This window comes from Lagopus muta, chromosome 8, assembly GCF_023343835.1.
Source record: "Lagopus muta isolate bLagMut1 chromosome 8, bLagMut1 primary, whole genome shotgun sequence".
Classification (NCBI taxonomy): Eukaryota; Metazoa; Chordata; class Aves; order Galliformes; family Phasianidae; genus Lagopus; species Lagopus muta.
The window spans coordinates 14,505,470-14,524,382 of NC_064440.1; the positions used below are offsets into that span (position 1 = coordinate 14,505,470).

Here is an 18,913-nt window from a genome sequence, read left to right on the forward strand (position 1 = left end):
GCCTGGTAGCTCTGCAGCCTGGAACAGGGGACTAGCATCACAGTAGGGCTGCCGGTGTGCTCCAGCTCCCCATCCAGATCACCCCTGGTCTGGAATAGGGGTACTTCTAACGCAGTCAAAATTAGGGGCCTGGGCAAGCAAACATCCCTTTGTTGGCACAGGCACATAGCTGATATATGTGTTGTCCTAACTGGGGTGACCTTTTGGAGCAGGGGGTCTGTTAATACCTTCTATTTCTGTTCTATGCCTTCCTTACTGCCCAAAGCTGCTGGGAGGTGACCTGCCATGGTGCTGAGCGTGTGGTTTGTGTTGTATCATCGCTTGTCAGTCTCAGGCCTGAAGCTTGAAGAATAAAACTGGAGAGGGGGGATAGGATCCTCCTCTTTCACGTGGAAGAGCAGCTGCCTCCCAGGTAAGCTGCAAAGCCGCTTCTTTACCTGTATAAGAAATGTCCCTCTGTTCTTGCAGGGTAATTCCCTGGTGTTTGCATGACACATGGGATGGAGAAAGACAAATTCTCACCAACCACCTGCATCTCAGAGCTGTTCCTCTGGTTCCACAGCATGATGCTGCAACTGCAGGCAAGGGAAACAGCTGGCCCTAGGCTGGAGTTTATACAGATTTCAGCTCCAGGAAGTCTCACGCGTTGCTGCCTGGGGCCAATGACTGCAGACCTGGTTGAGGGAGCCTCTGCATGCTTCTCTGTGGGAGGCTGCAGAGCCTGGCTCATGGCTGCTGAATACAAATAGTCCTGCTTAATGAGTTCAGGGATGCCAATTTGGGAGAGTGCATGGAGGGTGGGGGCGGCTTCATGTATTTCAGGTGAAGCAATCTGGGAGCAATTTTGCTCCAGGAGGAGAGAACAGCATGCAGGAAGGGCTCTGCTGCTTCACCTGCCAAATTCAGCTGTGGTTGCTGATGAGTTTGTGCAATTGGAAAGCCAGTCCATCCTCAAGCATGGAAAGAGGACAAGGAATGATCCCTTCACTGGAACAGGCTGCCCAGGGAGGTTGTGGAGTCTCCTTCTCTGGAGATGTTCAAGACCTGCCTGGATGCCTACTTGTGTGATCTGGTGTAGGGAACCTGCTTTGGCAAGGAGGTTGGACTCGATGATCTCTGGAGGTCCGTTCCAACCCCTACAATTCTGTGTGTGATTCTGTGTGTGATTCCCTAGGGGTGGAGCCCTTCCATCCTTGCTAGGCTGAAGCTGGAGAGTCTTAATCTTCAGGAACCTTGTCCTGGCTTTGTTCCTTCTCATTTGTATCCCATATTCCTTTTTTTGACACCAAATTCTCCAAGTTTGTTTGTTTTCAGCAGGCCTTGGGTAGACAATGCTGGCCCAGACCTGATTGGGTTCTGGCTGCTCCCAAAGCAGATCTGTGTGTCTGTGTACTCGTGCGTGTTTTTGCATAGGCCACCAAGGCACGTGGCTAGCCACAGCAGGGGATATGTAGGAATGGGACTTAACCCCTCTTTTTGCTCTGGCAGAGGGTCCCAGGTGTGGCATATCAGCCCCAGGCATGGGAAGGCCCCGCTGGGAGGATGAAGTCAGCTCTGAGCCTGCGCTTCCATTTCAAACACCTCCAGCATCAGCACTGCAGGAGGAAGGGGGAGCTGCTTTAGCTCCTCCTGGTTGATAATTCATTACTGCCTGTTAGCCTGGATCTATCTGGCAAGAGCTACATCCTGCCACTGACGTGTTAATTTCACGGATAAAATGCTATATCAAAATGCATCATCGATACGTTCTCCCTGAACCATTTCTCAGCCGTCGCTTCCAGGCAATTTACATGCAGGAGCAGTCCAGGCAATTGGGGCATTTTGTTCCTAATGGATGCCTGGCACCAGCTGGAGCCATCAGAGCCGCAGGATCTGTCCTCCAGCTCCTGAGAAACACAGCAGGATCCTCCCGCGATGGGCAGGGAGGCAGGGGGTGCAGGCTGCATCCGTGCCGTGCTCAGATCTTGAAGGGGGGAAGCAGGCTGTGTGCACACAGCTGGTTGATCGCACACCATTTTGCAGTGATGCAGTAGTGCAGCATCCTCCCCCTCCTTCCTCTATCTCTAAGCACCCTGACTTTTGTCTGATGCTGGTGATGGTCAGAGCAGTTGGAAATCTCCCCTCTGTGGCTGAAAAGGCAGAACGGGGATAGGACAGGCAGATAGAAGATGCGCTGTGCTGTTGTACAGCTGGTGCTGGGGGGCTCTCGCCAGCCTGGAACAGGCAGTGGGGAGCAGCACCCTGCAGAGACAAACCCAGGGGGCAGGCTGGCTCTCCCCCCAACCCCTCCATGATGGCTCTATGTGGGCAGACATTTCCCGTTCCCAAACCTTCACTAGCTGCCCTCAAGCATGCATCTCCCATCTTCCTCTCCCCTTGGCATCGCACAGGGTTCTTCCCCACTCTTGTGGCCAGCTGCATCTCCACCCAGCACCACTTCTGGGTGCTCATCTGGGCTGTGATGGTCCATCCTGCCTTCTCGAGCAAGGAACAGGACCCGGGCGGGGGCGGCCGCGTCCTGAGGGGCTCCCAACACCTTCCCGTTCTCCCATCCCTGCATCCCAGCCACCTCCCCACGGCTCCAGAACACAGTCTGGAACCCGCGGGACCTGTCGAGGCGGCGATGAAGGTCACGGCGGGACGGCCGCCGCCCAGAGAAACCGCGCCGGTCCAGCCGACCCCCCCGCCACCGCCCACCGGGGAGGGGGCGGGCCGTACCGGGGCCCCGTGCGGAGCCGATTGGCTGTCGGAGGGGAGGCGGGGAGCGGCGGGGCGGCGGCTGGGCTGCAGCGGAGGGCGCGGAGCCCAGAGCGGGCGCGGCGAAGCATCCTTCGGGCACCGCGGCCCCGGTGCGGGCCGCTTCCCCCGCAGCACCCCGGCCTCCTATGGGCGGTGCCGGCGTCCCGGCCCCCATACGCCCGTCCCGCTCGGCGTTAGCATGGGCACGGTGCTCTCCCTGTCCCCCGCCGCCTCCTCGGGCAAGGGCGGCGGCGGCGGGGGGCTGCTGGCCGACAAGGCTCCGGGCAGGCTGCCGGGAAAGGGCGAGAGCCGGCTGAAGAGGCCCGGGGTGCTCATCTCGGCGCTCACCTGGAAGCGGCTGGTGGCCGCCTCGGCCAAGAAGAAGAAGAGCACCAAGAAGGTGACGCCGAAGCCCGGCGGAGGGCCCCCCCCCGGGACCCAGCCCGACCCGCTGGTGGTGCAGCGCAACCGCGAGAACTTGCGCAAATCGCTGGGAGGGCCGTCCGAAGGAGCCAAGCAGGGCCCGCTGGCCGTGCCGGTGCCCACCGTGCCCTCGGCGCCCCAGGAGCTGCACCCCGGCTCCGGTGGGGGAAAACCGCCGCCGCCCCCCGGTAGCCGCGCCCCGGGCTCGCCGCGCCGCGTGGTCGTGCAGGCGTCCACCGGAGAGCTGCTGCGCTGCCTGGGGGACTTCGTGTGCCGCCGCTGCTACCGCCTGAAGGAGCTGAGCCCCGGCGAGCTCATCTCCTGGTTCCGCAGCGTGGACCGCTCTCTGCTGCTGCAGGGCTGGCAGGACCAGGGCTTCATCACCCCGGCCAACCTGGTGTTCGTGTACCTGCTGTGCCGGGAGGCTCTGCGGGGAGAAGACATCGGGAGCCAGGCCGAGCTGCAGGCCGCCTTCCTCACCTGCCTCTATCTCGCCTACTCCTACATGGGCAACGAGATCTCCTACCCGCTGAAGCCCTTCCTGGTGGAGGGCGACAAGGGCCGCTTCTGGGAGCGCTGCCTGGGCATCATCCAGCGCCTGAGCGCCAAGATGCTGCGAATCAACGCGGACCCGCACTACTTCACGCAACTCTTCCAGGACCTCAAGAGCGAGGGCGAGGGCGGAGACGGGTCCAAGCACTGGACGATCAGCCTGGACCGCTAGGGAGGTACCGGGCCCCCGGGGACGGAAGGGGCCGCGCACCGAGGGGCGGGGGAGGAGAAGGACTGCTGGATCCCCCCCAACCCCAATCTTCCTCGCCTAACCCCCTCCGCGGAGACGCTGCCTGGACCCTCCCCGCTCCGGATCCGGCCGCTTCCCCACCCTCCCCCCTTCTGCCCTCCGGGACACCAAGACGGCGGCGAAGACCGGGGGGAGGGGGTTGGCCTTCCGCCTGCACGACGGGGGGGGGGGGAGGGGGAGAAAGGGGCTGCCGAGGTGCGGAGGCTCTTGGATATGTTTTCTTTAGGGAAAAAAGGAAAGAAACACAAAACAAAAACAACAACAACAACGCCCGGAAGGGAGGAGGGCGTGGGGGCTGCGGAGCCGCTGCGTGTCCCCGCGCTCCCCCCTCAGCCGCGAGCAGCGCGCGGCCCCGCGCTGCCGGAGCTGTTCGTGGTGCTGAATCCGCCGCCGTGGCAGAGCCGAGCAGACAAAGGGCGGCGGGGAAGGAGGGGGCGGGTTGGGGGTGGGGGGGGGTCGCGAGCCTTTGTGTCAACGGCGCTGTTCGCTGCCCGGTTATGGGGGCGGGGGGGGGGGGTTCTCCAAGGGAATGGGAGTCCCCCGGGTGTGGTGGGCCCTTCAGTTCAGGGTGGCCACCTGCTCGTCCCTTTGTTTGAGCGGCTGGGAGGGGACGCTTCCCGCTCCCTTCCCCCCAACTCCCCAACGTGTAGCCCCCTAAGAAGGGCAACTGTGAGGTGAGCAGCGTTCCCCTTTAACCTTCTTATCCCCCTCCCCACCTCGACTTGCTGTGGGGAATGGTGTATGTGCCAGATGAGGCCTAGGGGCTGGGGTGGGGGTGCTGGGTTTTGGGAGGGGGGGGGGCCCTCTCCTCTTGCTTTGCTTCACTGGAGAATAAAGAGGTGGCCTGGATGGGCCTGGTGCTGCCTCCCTGGACTTGCTGGGCTGTGGGATGCAAAGGGGAATTGGGGAGTGTCCACTCTCCTCCCCATGGGGATGTGGGAGGTTGATTCTCAGAGGGAGCCTTCCTCCCCAGATCGATCTGGGGGGGCGGGGGGGTCAAAATTTCACCACTGTTTGCTGTGTCCGCCCTTGGCTCCCTGTGAGCAATCCTGGCCTCCACCATTGCAGATGGAATGCCTGCTGTCTGCTGCAGTGAATGTAACCAGGAGTCCACAGCTCACGTCACCTCCTTTTTTTTTTTTTTTCCTAAAGATACCCCACCCTCCCTCCTTACTGCCTGTGCTCTGCAGGGCCAGGCTGCTCTCTCTGGCAGCAGCAGGTTGTGGGAGCTGTATTACTAGCCTGATTACCAGCTCTGTGCTTCTGCAGACCCCAGGGAGCAGGGAGGAGTTTCTCAGAGCTGGTTGCTACGCCTCCAGTTGCTCAGTTTTCTGGGGCTCCTCAAGCAGGATCCCTTGTACGTGCCCTCGCATCAGGGTCTGCATCTAGAACTTTGAAGCTCCTCTGAGCCAGACCCTTGGGTTCTCCTCAGCTAGGAAGAACTGTGCTGGCTCTGCAGGTCATGGAGGATAAGCTGGATTCCCTACCTTTGTGTGCATCAGCAGAGCTGCTAATTAGGCCCAATCTGGCTCATTCAGGCAAAGCTGTGCAGCCAGGAAGACAGCACAGATGTCCCTGTGACGGGGTCTGAGCTGGCAGGGTGCTGTGCAAAGCTTTTCTGTGTTGCATGCACCCACTGAGACCTCTGCTGCTCCCATCCTCCCTGTCCCTACTATGTGCTCTGATCCTTTCTTTATACTGACATTTGTGTGACCTTGTGGGGGGCTGTCTGGGCCAAAATGTTCTCACAACCTCACCTAACCCCAAAATTGGCTATACCCCTTTTTTGTGTTGAGGAGGGGAGCAGCTCTGACCTGCTCTGTCTCAAACTGAGCTGGAATCAGACCCATTTGAGTTCCTATGGGGCTGCTGGGGGAATTCTGATGCTTCTCTACCAGTATTTTACAGAGAGGGAAACTGTGGCACAGTGTGATGAAGCCTAGCAAGAGGGGTTTTCAGCCTCACGGGAGATGCAATCCAAGGGTACCAGCCATCTCTACCCTTAGCTAAGGCTGTTTGCAGACCCTAGGACCCCTACCCCTGACTGCAGAGCTTCAGAGCTGCACAAGATGCCAGTGCTCACCAAGGTTTCCCACCCTATAGATCTCCCATAGGGCCACTAACAGAGTCCTTTCAGCCTCAAGTCCTGGCATGTAAAATGCTTCCAGCTGCAGAGAGGCTGTGTCCTTCCCCTCCTCCCTTGTGTTTCATTGATTAAGAGTGCTGGGCCTCATTGGGGATTTAGGAAGAGCTAATTGCAGACTGGTAATTGAAGACAGCTTGGAGTCTCTGGAAATGTCAAGGAATGGGAGGCGAGCTCAGATGCTCCTGTGCATTTAAATATGCATCACCAGCTCAGCCTCAGCCCTACTGACAGGAGATGTCTGGTTTTCCCTTCCCCCAGAGCAACCTGTGTGGCTGCTGGGAAAACAGGGAATGCAGATCCCACCTTGCTCCCACTGAAGTAGAGGTGAGACTGGCATGGGGGTGTTAGTGGGAAGGGACAGGCTGCTGGGTGCAGCCCCTCCTGAGGCTGCAGCATATTTCTCTTGCTTCCCACTAATGTGCAACGTGTCCCCTCCAAGCTGTGTCAGTCATGAATGAAAGGGTTTTTTTTTCTGCCTAGTGCTTGCAAAGCAACAGCCCTGTGTGCTCCCCCAGCCCGGCTGCTCTGCCTGTGGTGCATGCTCTGTGAGCTCGATGTGCTCATGGCAATGACACAGAGAAGGGGTACTGTGGCAGCAGCCAGCCTGGTGAGCTATGCCTCCTGATGGACAGACAGCAGGGGAAATGTGCTCTGGCTATTAAGAGCTGGCAGCATTCCTCAGAACTGCTCTATGGGGAGAAACCATCTCTAGCCTGTGTGGCTGGGTAGGGACCAGTGCTCTGCAACACCTGCTGCCTTGCAGCCCTGGGCTGCAACGATGGATGATGGATAATGTGTTCCTCAAGGCAGATGGAAGTGGGATCTATCTCTTCTGCCTCTGTGGGAGCTGTCTGGACACTGGATCCACTGTGGTTCTGAATTGCTGCTGTTCCACTGACCTGGGGAGGGTTTATGGGTTCGAGTGAGGCTTGGTCACAGCTGTAGGGATCTAGGGGGTCTGCTGGATTCTGCTGCCTCTCTGTCTGTGTCACTCCAGCTGCTGGCTGCACAGCCAGGGGTGCTCAGCTGTGTCTCAGGGCAGGACCCTGGGTTGTGGGGGGAGCACAGGGCTGGGCTCTCTCGTCAGAAGTCCTGTATTACAGCTTAATCTGGCATTAGCGCATTAATCCAGTCCTCCCCACAGCCTAGCCTGTGCCCTCTGCAGCATCCGGCCCAAGGTCTCAGTGCTCAGCTGGGCAGGAGATGCTCTCCTAGCATGGACACCTGGGGGCTGGCTGGCTCCTTCCCTTCCTCTGGGTGCCTGCAGAACAGGTGCATGGAGATATCGCTTCGCCAGGCTCTGCTGCCAGGGCTTGAGCCCCCTAAGCAATGATAGAAGCAATGTAGCCCATGCAGGGAGCAAGGCTGAGGGAAGGCTGTGTCTGAAGGGAGGACGTGAGTCAACAGCTCAGCACAGGGGTGCTGGCAGAGCAGTTGGCATGTGGAGGGGGGGAGAAGAGGTGGGAAGAGGGAGAGCTAGAGGGGGTGAAGGTGTGGGCAGGAAGGCAGATGTCACCTGTGCTGCAAAGGCTCTTCCCAGCATGAGAAATGAGACACGTGGAGATGGGTCTAAAATGGGAGAGGGGCTCTCCATACCTTACAGAGGGGCTGAGAGGATGTGGGGGAACTGGGGTGAGGGGGGCTACATCCTGAGCCTTGCCCTTAGTAGCATAGTCCTTCCTTCTTGCTGCTTAAGCAGAAGGAAGAAAAAACAGACAAAAAAAAAAAAAAAAAAAAAAAGATAGCAGAATAAAACCCTCCTCCTGCCTTTAATGAAGAGGCAGCACCAACAGCTCTGAGATCATGTGCTCTGCACAGACTGAGGCCTTTTGGGACCCTGTTCCCCACCTCATTCCTCACAGGGCACCTAGGGTTGGGGCTGTATTTGGTGAGCAGCAGAGCATGGTCTGCAACTGTGTATCCCCCCCAGCTCCTCTTCATCCTCATGGATGCAGGCAGCACTCATTCTCCTTCTGCTGTGCATGAATGAAAGGAGCAGCATGGCAACCGAGGCAGCAGGTAAGTCTGGAGCCTGCAGCATACTGAGCCCATGCACCCCATCGCTGGGAATGGTGCTTCCACGTCATTCCCCTGGGCTGAGCACCCCCGGTCAGGGCTGGGGACGGTCGGTGCCACGTGTTGGGCTCAGCCCCGCTCAGCCATTGGTAGGATTTTGCTGCAGTCTGCTCTGAACCAGTGGTTTTGGAGACAGAAGGGAGCAATGCTATTGCAGGGCTGGGGCACGGGGACACAGGGTGAAGGGCAGCTGTGCTGGGTGGGGGCAATGCTCTGGACCTCTCCATTGAGCATCACATGAAGGGAACTTCTCCCATCGGGGTCTGTGGATGGGAGCATTCCAGGTTGCCATAGTGACAGCACTGTATCCTCCATAGCTGGAGAGTCCTGCATGGGTACTCTACCTCCCTCCTGTCTGCCCCCCTCAGCTCATGATCCCTGCTTCTAGGGGGAATCCAAACAAGGGGATCCCGGGTGACCTCAGAGTGGATCCAAGCATGCCCTCAGCCTGTCGTATAGGGTGGGTGGTGTTTTCTTCATTTCCCAGGACACTTAGGTCCAGCAGGGAGCTGCCCTTGTAGGGCTGGGAATGAGCGAGGAGCTGGGCTCACTTGGGATTCCCTGCTGTGGGCGCTGGCAGAGGGACAGGAGTAAGATTGTGGCGAGGAGCTACTAGTGACCCACATCCCTTAATCCCTGTTCTGCCCCTGCGTCATGCCTCTTTCTAAGCCCTGACGCCCGCTCCCTTGATGAGGACACGTATCCCTGCCCTGGCTATGATGAAGCCAGCTATATCCAGCTGCCTCTCCCTATCATTTACCTTTGTAAATGATAGGGAGGCCAAAATTGGAGGGGGGGGGGGGGGAGGGCCTCCAGCATGAGTTCTTGCTTCTGGCATAGAGGGAGCTTCTCTTCCTCCCCCTGTTCACCTCCTTATACCAGCCTGTGCAGAGCTCAGGGACAGCAAAGGAAGGTCTCCCCTTGACCCCACTGTTCTAGGCATGGGCTCCCTGCATCACAACCCTAAGGCCCCCCACACTGCAGCCTGAGTCCTCCCTGGAAGACACGCTGCTGTTGGATCCCCTCTCTTAAGCTGATTAGAGCAGAGAGGACATGGCTGAGCAGATGCCACAAGGACCAGGAGAGTAACTGGACCCTGGAGGAATGCAGAGAGGGCAGCACAGCCATCCCTCCTGTGTCTGCTGTGACCTGGGAGGCACAGGGCGAAGGGCTGGCCACTCCCCTATGTGCTTGCATGGCATCAATCTGGCCTCAGCCCTGGCTCTATGAACACTGCAACCTGCCCAGAGACCCCTTATGGCACTGAGGACCCCCAGGTTTGGCTCCCCTCACCTGCAGCTGCCCCAGAGGGGTGTCCCAAGAAACCAGTTGTTCCTTCTATCTCTTGGAGGTAAGAGTCAGAGGTGGTGACTGAGGAAAGGAAGGAGTGCAGGATGAGGCAGGGTGGCTGCATTCCAGCCCCACAGTGCTCTGGTTTCAGATGGGGGGGGGGGGGGGGGGGGGGTTCTGCTGGCTAGTGCCCCCTGTTGCAGCCCCCTGCACACAGAAGCAGACACAGCTCACAGCACCTCTCCATTTTATTGAAGACAAATCCCTCTGAGCTGGCAGAGCCCAGCACTTTTCCATCCACTAGGCCAAAGTCCTGCTCTGGAGGGTGGGGATACTTCCTTGGACACCAGGCCTGCCCCTTGGTGCCCTGGGCTCCCAGCATTGCTGTCACTCCTACTTTACCTAGCCTTGCTCCCTGGAGGTAAGGATGAAGGCAGGGAGCAAGGAGCTGCAAGGAGGATCCCTCACCCTTGGGCAAGGCTGTCTGGGGTCTCCAGCTCCTGACCCTTCTGTTCTGGGAGATGGGTGGGCTAGAGGCTGAGCTGAGCACGAGGGGAGTTTGTGGGATGGGGAATGATTTCTCCTCCCATTTATCTCCGCTTTAAGCATCCCTGCGCATTCCCTCATGGAGGATCCCTCCTCAATCTAAATGTAGGTAGACACCTTCTGCCCTCCAACCACCCATGCCAGGGAATCACTGATCTCCAAACCTCACCAGGGGCAGCTGGAGCAGGGCAGCATCCCACCCCCCACCCTTTCCCACCAAACTCCCCAGCCCCACACCAACGGGATGGATCTGCCAAGCCTTAATGGTAGTGGTTGTTCATGTTGTTGAGGTGGGAGGCTGCCATGGCGCTAAACGGGGCCGAGGGCTGGAGGCTGTGCCCGGGATAGAGAGATGGACTGGAGCCAGGCCAGTAGGAGAAACCAGCCGGCGTCACCCCGGAGGTCATGAGGTTGAGTTTGGAGATGCCTGAGAAGGGCAGTGGGGCCAGATTGCCCTGGAATTTGTAGAGGGTGTGATCAGGGGCAGTCGGTTGACAGACCTGCGCCAGCCCATGGAAGTCGAACTTGTAGGCGTAGCGCTTGCCGTGCACCTTGGTCATGATGTTCTTGTCGTAGTAGTAGCGCAGCGCCCGGCTCAGCTTGTCATAATTCATGTTGGGCTTGCTCTTCCGCTCGCCCCAGCGCCGCGCCACCTCATCAGGGTCGATCAGCTTGAACTCTCCGTTGGTGCCCTCCCAGGCAATGCAGTTGAGGTTGGCCCGGTCCGAGAGCAGCTCCAGCAGGAATTGCCACAGCTGGATCTGCCCACTGCCTGCCCCAGAGAGGTCAGAGCTCCCAGTCAGAGAAGGGGGAGCAGGAAATGTCCCAACCACCTTCACCTCTGCCTTGCTTTCCCTTCCCATTTCCCAGTGGGTACCTGCTTGCTTGGATACTCAGCTCCGGTGTTTTTTATGTAGTACCTAGACCCATCCCATATTTCTCACTTGTACTCTGCCCCAAAATGAGACTGGTGCTGTAGCTCAGCCCTGCCCATCTCCAGGGACAGAGATCCCTGCAGGGCGAGTGATGTCATGGTGCAACAACACTCTGAGCTGAACCCTGGCATATGAAAAGAGACCAGAGTGCCCAGCACAGGGTAGGACATATTGTGGGTTTGTCAGGTACAAACATTCCTTGTTTCCACGTGAAAACTCTCCTGTCTGAGGACATTGCACCTCTTGGCTGCACTGATGATGCCCAACATGCCCCTGTGCCAGGCTGGATGCTGTTGCCCAAAAGAGCCAGGCACACCTGGGTGTGCCCACAGTGAGGCACACAGGCAGCTGCACTGAGGGAGGACAGAAAGGGTCCCAGAGCCCTAGGGTGATGAGAAGGAACAGCCACCTTGCAGATCCACACCCCATTTCCGCCACACTCACACCCATGCAGTTCCCCTGCACATTCCTGTTCCCATCCTCAGATCCAGGGAGCAGCTGTACCTCTTCTACCCTCGTCTGTCAGACCCCACTCAGACATCCTGACCCAGGCAAGCAAGCCCAGGTTTTTCCAAGGCTGTGTTTCTGGCACAAGATATCCCACACCTGTGCTCTCTGCACTCCTATGTGTTCCTTCTTCCCCTGCAGCCTGGCACTCACACCTCACACAGTGCACACATTGGCTCAGTTATGCAGACAGCCAGAGCCCAGTGCAGAGGCTGACGTTCCAGACACCTCTGCCATCATCAGCAGAATAAAATGGGGGATTTCTCATCTCTGTGCCACATTCACATTTCTCACCCCATCCCCACAGCCCTCTCTGCAGACTTCTGAGCAAGGCTGATATGAGAACCTCATGCTGTACCCCACCCCACACAAGCAGCCAGGTAGGGCAGCAAGGCTTCATCCTCTGTGCCTCCCCAAGGAAACTTCTAGTGACCTCAAAAGGTCCCTTCTCACGCAGTGCGGTGTGCAGAGCACGGCTGCGCAGAGTCCACAATGCAGAAGCAAAGGGACACCCTCAGCCCCAGCTTTACTGATCTCCCACCCTCCCAAACCATGATATCCATCTCCTTGCCAGGCAGGTGAAACATGTCCCAAACACTTGGTGCCCACTCCACATCAGCCCTATGTCCAGTGACTCTAGGGCTGCTCCCCTACATCCCTGGATGGCTTTCCCCAAAGGATGGGTGGACCCCATGAGATCCATCCTCTCCTGGTCACCTCATGCCCTAGCCCCAGCAGCTCCCTCCCTGGTGGTTCCCCTATTTCTCCACTCCCAGAATGGGCTCCACACACCCATCGGGTGTCCCCAGAGCGCTGTGTGGACCCGAGCTGGGATTCCACGCCTGTGCATTGGGATGGCCATTGGGAGCTCAGCTCCCAGTGAAGTAGCCCCAGCCTGAGGCAGCAAGCACCAGGGCATCTTGTACCATATGGGAAACCCCAGTGGATAGGACATGCAGAGGGGAAAGTGCCCCAGGGGTCCCTGTTGCAAGAGGATGGGAGGGAGAGAGGCAGGTTTCTGGGACAAGGAGTGGGGAAAGGGTTGGGTTTTCTTACCTTTCTGCACGCCCGGGTTGAGGGATCCCCACGCCTGGCTCTTGCCGTCTTTGAATAAAGTTTCCCCCACTGGATCTGTGGGAAAAAAAAGGGGTGCGAGTGTGGGGAGGGCTGGGGCCAGGCGGGACTGTGACCCCCCGGCCGCTCCCCCTCGCCCACCTCACCGCTGTGGTGAAGCCAGGAAACGCGTCCAGGAAAAAGGAAATCCGATTTCTGACAGAGCTGAGGAAGCTTTTATATAGGAATAGAAAATTCCGCAGGCTGAGGTAGGGGAACGGGAAGGAGAGAGGGGAGAGTGAAAGGGATGGGATGGGATGGAAGGATGGGTGGATGGATGGAGTAGCGGAGGGTTGGGTGGATGGGAGTGAAGGAAGGGTGTTGGGGAGTGGGGAAAGGGAAAGAAAGAGAGGTGGATGGAAAGAAGTGGTGGGTGGGTGAATGAATGGATGAGTGGTGGGTGGTTGGATGAATGGGTGAGTGGATGGATGGATGGGTGTATGGAGGGAGGGAGGGAAGGGAAGATGAGAGTCAGATGGAGGGACAGCTAATAGGTAAGAGTGGGAAAATGGGCTGATGGAAGGGATGGTGGATAGACAGAGGCAACAGAAAGAGGGACGGGTGGGTGGGTGGGGTGGGTGGGTGGATGGAAGGATGGATTGGAAGGATGAGCTGGAAGGACAGAAGGGTGGCTGGATGGATGGAAGGGCAGCGGGATGGCAGGTGGGTGATGAAGGATGGAAGAAAGGAAGGAAGGAAGAAAGGAAGGAAGGATGGATGGAAGGAAGGAAGGAAGAAAGGAAGGAAGAAAGAAAGGAAGGAAGGACTGATGGATGAAAGGAAGGAAGAAAGGAAGGAAGGAAGGAAGGAAAGAAGGAAGGAAGGAAGGAAGAAAGCAAGGAAGGAAGGAAGAAAGCAAGGAAGGAAGGAAGGAAGGGTGTGCAGATGTGAAAAGCTGGAAGAGCAGAAGGGACGGTACGTGAGGAAGGCAGGGTTGGTGCCGCAGGGGCCGGGGCAGGGCGGGGGCCGGGGTGCGCTGTGTTGCGGGGGGGTCCGCCCGTACCTGGCAGGTACATGTTGAGCAGCAGTGGCACCGCTCCGGCGCCGTGTCTCATGGCAGCTGTGGGGGCGGCCCGCGGGCTGCATGTTTTAATATTCCTGCCCCTATTATTATTATTATTATTCCACTTTATCAGGGAGCAGCTGATGGCGAATAAATGGCAGCGGGACGGGCAGGGGACGGGCAGGGGCCGAGGGAGGCGGGGAGGAGGGGGAGTTTCCAGGCAACTCGCAGGGGCTCGGGGCCCCGGCTCCAGCAATTTCCTCCACTGTAATTAAAGCGGGCGCTGTCCCCCCCCCCCCCCCCCCCCCCCCTCCTCCCAAGCCAGCCCGCTATCGGGCCCGCATCAGACTTTAATCACGGCCGCGGGTTTCTATGGAGAGAGGCTCGGGCCGCTTCCTGCCTCTTCCGCCTCCTTAACTCTTCGCAAACACGGCGCTGCCATCCCGGCTGCGAGTGGGGCTCGGACACTGCCTGGAGACCGCCGGGCCACGGCCCTCCCCGGGCTCCCCTTGCTGCACAGTGCTGTGCCCCCGCATCACCCCGCTCGGCATTAACCACTGCCCCGTGCCCCTGCTCTGCCCTCCCAGCACCCCATGCCCCTGTGGAATGGATAAATGGGGTCCCACCGTGTCCCGTCCCCCCCCCCCATTGGGACCCTTGTGGAGCTGGGTGGATCCCAGAGCCCTGGGGAGGATGAGCTCAGTGCCAGACACTCATGGCACCGGGATGTGGCTCGGCTCTGGCACCCCGCTGGTGCCCTGTTATGCAGTCCGTGCTGCATGGATCTGTTCCCATCTTCATTAGGTTCTGTGCAGTTGGGGGGCTCTGTGCACCCACCCAACCTGCATGGCCATGTCTCCATCAGCCTGTGGGAGGCTCTGCTGGCTGCTGAATCCCAGAGCTGGTGCTGCCCAATTTGGCACTGGGAGACAGGTGTTCCAGGTGCCTTCAATCTCTGCAAGCACTGTGAAGACTGGAGGGAGATTCAGGGCAAGGAGGGAAAGGGCTGAAAGAGGGGAAGGAGCTGGGGCAACTTCAATCCCAAAGGAGTCCTCTGGGCAGATCGGCCCCACCACCCACAGCCACAGGTGCTGCGTCCAAGTGCCATCTCTGTCCCCTCAGCCAAGAATGGACCTTCCTTCCCAACAGACCCAGAGGTGCTGCTGTCCATCTTGCCCCAGCATTGCACAGCCACCTAGTGAGCTGCTCATCTGCCACAACCTCTCCTCTGCTGTTGCACTGATGTCTATTAAAGCTCTCGCTCTGGACCCAGTGGCATTTCTTCATCACGAGGTGTAAATGGAAACCAGGATGTGTTGGTGCCAGACTTGTGCTTCTTATTCATTCTGCAGGCCAAATGTGCCATTTAGGAAGAGACACCACAGTCCAGCCATGCAGCCCATGGGGAGGGTGGGATTAGGCTGGGACATCCTACAACTGGTGGCCAATAACTCCTCCTGGCTGAGGGTGCCCAAAGCACAGGCTGAAATGGGGATTGTGTATTCTCAGCCATCTCTCCACCCTCACTGCCCACCTCCATAAGTGACAAGAGCATAGCCCACCATACAACCCACCAAATTCCTCCAGTCCCAGGGGGCCACTGGGATGCAACAGCCCTTAAAAAGTGCCTCCATCTCCAAACACCTTTGGTTGTTCCCCCAGCCCACCACAGCCCCTCTGCCTGCCCTGCAGCCTCTCCACAGCCTCCCAGACTTGCTTTCGCTGCCTGAGTCACTGCAAAACACCTCAGGCAACAGAAAACAAGCCCGGGACACAGCAGGGTGGGGGGAAGAGCCATGAGCCTCTCTCCTGGCAACCTCCCTGGTGGTGAAGATCCTGCAGCCATGAACCTGCATCACAAAGTGGCAGGCAGAGTTAGGGTTGTGTGAGCTGGAGGTGCGGGGGGAGGTAGATGGGATGGGGGAAGACAGTGAGCATGGGGCTGAAGGTGTGATGGAACTGGAGAGACTTGAGGTGTGCAGAGGGGCAGGGGTGTTGGGGTGCCAGGGTTTGGGGAGCTCTGTGCCCTTGGGGAAGCCAAGGGGTGGCAGGCTTTGGGGACCCAAGAGGCATTGTCCTGAGTTTATGGTGGAGCAGGGACAAATGTAAGCTGGGACAGATCCACAGGATGAGGAGAAATAAAGGGGATGGGGCCAAAGTTCATGGGACAATCAGGGGACGGGGGATGTCTAGAGGAGATAAGGGCTCAGGTCCATAGGGTTCCTGGTGAGGGGTCTGGGATCCCTGGAGCACCCCACTGGCAACAGCAGATGGCTCACCCCCCCACCCCCAATCCAGCAATCTCACCCCTTCAGGTTAGGGCAGAGCAGTCCCCATGTCTTCTGTGGCAGTTCCCCCCATCACTGCCCTGTGGGTTGGTGCCCAGGAGGTCTTTACCTGCAGGCGGGCAGCGTGGAACGCAGTGGCAAGCTGACGTGGCCTTGGGTTCCCTGCAGCCCGGCTGCTGTGCAGGAATGTGTTTGTGCAGGGGGAGAGGCTGAGCAGCCGTGGGGCCGTGGTGGGGTGGGGACAAAAGAGGGCTGGGAGAGGCTCTGGGGACGCCCTGCAGCATGGCACTGGGAGACTGCATGGGTGCAGGGGGTATTTACGTGGATCATACTGCTGTGGAATGAGAGGAGTGTGGAATTGTAAGGTTTGAATGTGTACACTGAGTGCAAGCTCCTGTTCAGTGCACATGCACACACACATAGACCCCAGGGCTAGGGTTTTTGGGTGCAGGGTTTGCACACAGACAGGTGTGGCCCCATTCTAGACTCCCCACCAGCCTCCCAGCCCCAAGGCCAGCTGCACTGGGGACCCAACACCCAGTGCCCCACCATTCTGAGGCTTTGCAGTGGACGTTCCACAGGCAGGGAGCACCTCGGCATGCTCCCCAGGCAGGGAGCACCTTGGCATGTCCCCCCAGGAGAGCTGGGGTGCTGGAGCAGGATGCAGGAGGACAAGGAGGCTTGGAAAGGGTGCAGGAGGAGGAGGTAGGGTGGGGCTCATGGTGTGCCCAGGCGGAGCCGGAGCCGGATGCTGGCACGGATGTGCTGGCGTGCCCAGACTTGGGGGGGGAGAGGAATGGGAAACCCCACCCAGGACTTAGGGCTGTGTGATGCTGGGGGATCAGTGGGGCTGAGGCAAGTGCCCTGTGGCAGAGTGGAGCGGAGAGGGGAGCACTCATTTTTTGACAAATGCCTTTATTTGCTACCAGGTACAGGTCTATGGCACGGCAGCCCGCAGGCTGCGAGGGCACGCACTTTACCCCCGCTCAGTGCTGGATGCGGCGGATGGATTGGATCTGGTTGGTGTGGGCCTGGCTGCTGTATTCGCTGTACTTCTTGAACTCACCGTTCTGTCTGTCCCGCTCCAGCACGTACTGGTAACCCCGGTATCCTGGGTACTGGTATGCCACCCACCTGCAGGGACACCTCTGGCTCAGAGCCCAAACCCCTGCTTCCCATCCTCTTTTCTTGTTGGCCCCATGGTGAGAATGCACAGATTTCCAAGGGAAGGAGTCCCCTACATTTTGGGGTTTCCTATCCAGCCCCTATCTGGGCTGGAAATGTCCCACAACACCCATTTTGTGCCTCTGCCACCCCCAGGCAGTGGGACTCACGCTCCAGCGTTCACTTTGATGGATGCCACCTCCTTGTTGCCCCAGCCCATGGCCTGCAGTGAGGGGTAGTCGTCGCTCAGCTCGAACTTGTGTCCCTGGAAGTTCTCCGCTTCATATAGGATGACTTTGCTGTCATTGTGGTTCTGCGGGATGAGTGGGCTAGGTTCAGCAGCTAGCATGGGAAGGGGATGTGGCATGGGGGGTGCCATGCCCAACTTTGGTGCAGGGATGTGAGCCATGAAGTATCCTTCAGCCTCACCGGGGCTGACCAGAAGATGCTGCTTTCATGTCCCTATGGTTCCCACACTCAGCATCCTCACCCTCCCTGAGGCTGCAGGGCAAGGTGGGCTGCTGGAAGTGCCTCTCCATCTCTGTGGGGCTCAGTTGGATGCTGGGCACTGAGGGGTTAATATCTGGGACACAGAGATGCGGCACTGTCCCCCCCTCCATGCCCAGCCCCCATGCACATCCATCTGCACCGTGGAGCGGTCCTGCCAGCGAGGAGCGATCTTATCGCGTCCTCTTTATTAAAGCCCGAGCATATCTGCCTGGTGATTATTAAAAGTTGGGGGGGGGAGGCACACGGAGGCACAGACGTGCCGGCACTGCGAGCACCCGCAGCCCCACGATGGAGTGATAGTGGCTGCGGCTGTGCTGAGGCTGGGTACTGGCAGGGAGGGGATGAACCTCACTCCTGAGCATCTCCCTGAGTCTGCTCCCCTACCCCAGGCTAATGGGATAAGTCCTGGGGTACTCAATCTGGGGGTGGCTCTGCAATGCACAGAGCAGGAGTAGGGGTAGAGTCTGGGGCTAAACGTGAGCCCAAATGCACACCTCAGGATGTCTGCAAGGAGGTGAGAGCCACCCCTCCATCCAACATCCCCATGTAACCCATCCACCCATGCATCCCACGTCCATGCTCCATCCCTGCTGTCCTTTGCTGGCCCAAACATCTGTCCCCATAACTCACCGCACACTTGACAGGTCGGAAGGAGAGGAGGTGCTCGGTGCGGTATCCACTGTTCCCACTCCAGGCCTCCCACCGTGGATAGTCACCCTTCTCCAGGATGAACTGCTGCCCCTGGTATTCGGGGTACTCAAAACCCACCCAGCTGCGGGAGAGGAGGGGGTACTCAGGGTGCAGGTCCTTGCCAGCATCAAACATCTCTTCTGCAGGCAAAGCCTCTCCCCACCAACACCTCGGCTTTGCAGATGGGGAAAATGAGGCACAACGCAACGGATGCAGAGGAAGGACCTGGGTGTCACATCTCTCAGGCAGCCCCTTGAAAAGGGATGGTGAGGAGGGCTCTGGGGGGCACTTACGGGCCGGACTCCACCTTGATGGAGCGGATCTTGCGGAAGCCACGCTCCATGATGCTGGGGCACTCCATGAGGAACTCACAGCGCTTGCCCTGGAAGCTCTCCTCCTCCCACACCGTGATCTTGTATTGCCCCAGAGTGTCCATGGCTTCGCTGGTCATGCGGGGAGCTCAGCTGTGGGCAGAGCCCCGGTGTCACCCGGGTGTCATCCTCTGTCACCGGCCCTTTCCAGGCTGGTCAGGGGACACCTCCCATCCCATTCCCTTACAGCTGAGGGGTCTCTGGGGACCTCAAGACCCCTCCAGCTGCAATGCCCTCTCTCTCCATGTAATATGCCCATTGTGTGGGGCTGCTCCCAAGCCCCTTGCCCTGCATGCTGAGGGGTCTGGGT

General features: G+C 58.7%; 3 protein-coding genes across 3 annotated transcripts; 1 reads left to right on the plus strand and 2 right to left on the minus strand.

Moving 5' to 3' along the window:
- The first annotated feature begins 2,778 nt into the window (after window positions 1-2,778).
- On the plus strand, window positions 2,779-4,120 carry CDK5R2 (cyclin dependent kinase 5 regulatory subunit 2). The gene has a single exon (XM_048952826.1). The coding sequence runs from the start codon at window positions 2,939-2,941 to the stop codon at window positions 3,884-3,886; it is 948 nt and encodes a 315-aa protein (XP_048808783.1). The 5' UTR covers window positions 2,779-2,938; the 3' UTR covers window positions 3,887-4,120.
- A 5,555-nt stretch (window positions 4,121-9,675) lies between these two features.
- FEV (FEV transcription factor, ETS family member) lies at window positions 9,676-13,632 on the minus strand. The gene is made up of 3 exons (XM_048952898.1): window positions 13,581-13,632; window positions 12,521-12,595; window positions 9,676-10,794 (listed from the first exon to the last, which is right to left on the minus strand). Exons 1-3 carry the CDS (start codon window positions 13,630-13,632, stop codon window positions 10,283-10,285), a joined length of 639 nt encoding a protein of 212 aa, XP_048808855.1. The 3' UTR covers window positions 9,676-10,282.
- A 3,222-nt stretch (window positions 13,633-16,854) lies between these two features.
- Window positions 16,855-18,683, minus strand: CRYBA2 (crystallin beta A2). The gene is made up of 4 exons (XM_048953161.1): window positions 18,526-18,683; window positions 18,173-18,314; window positions 17,203-17,345; window positions 16,855-17,002 (listed from the first exon to the last, which is right to left on the minus strand). The coding sequence occupies exons 1-4, from the start codon at window positions 18,681-18,683 to the stop codon at window positions 16,855-16,857; spliced, it is 591 nt and encodes a 196-aa protein (XP_048809118.1).
- Window positions 18,684-18,913: the final 230 nt, after the last annotated feature.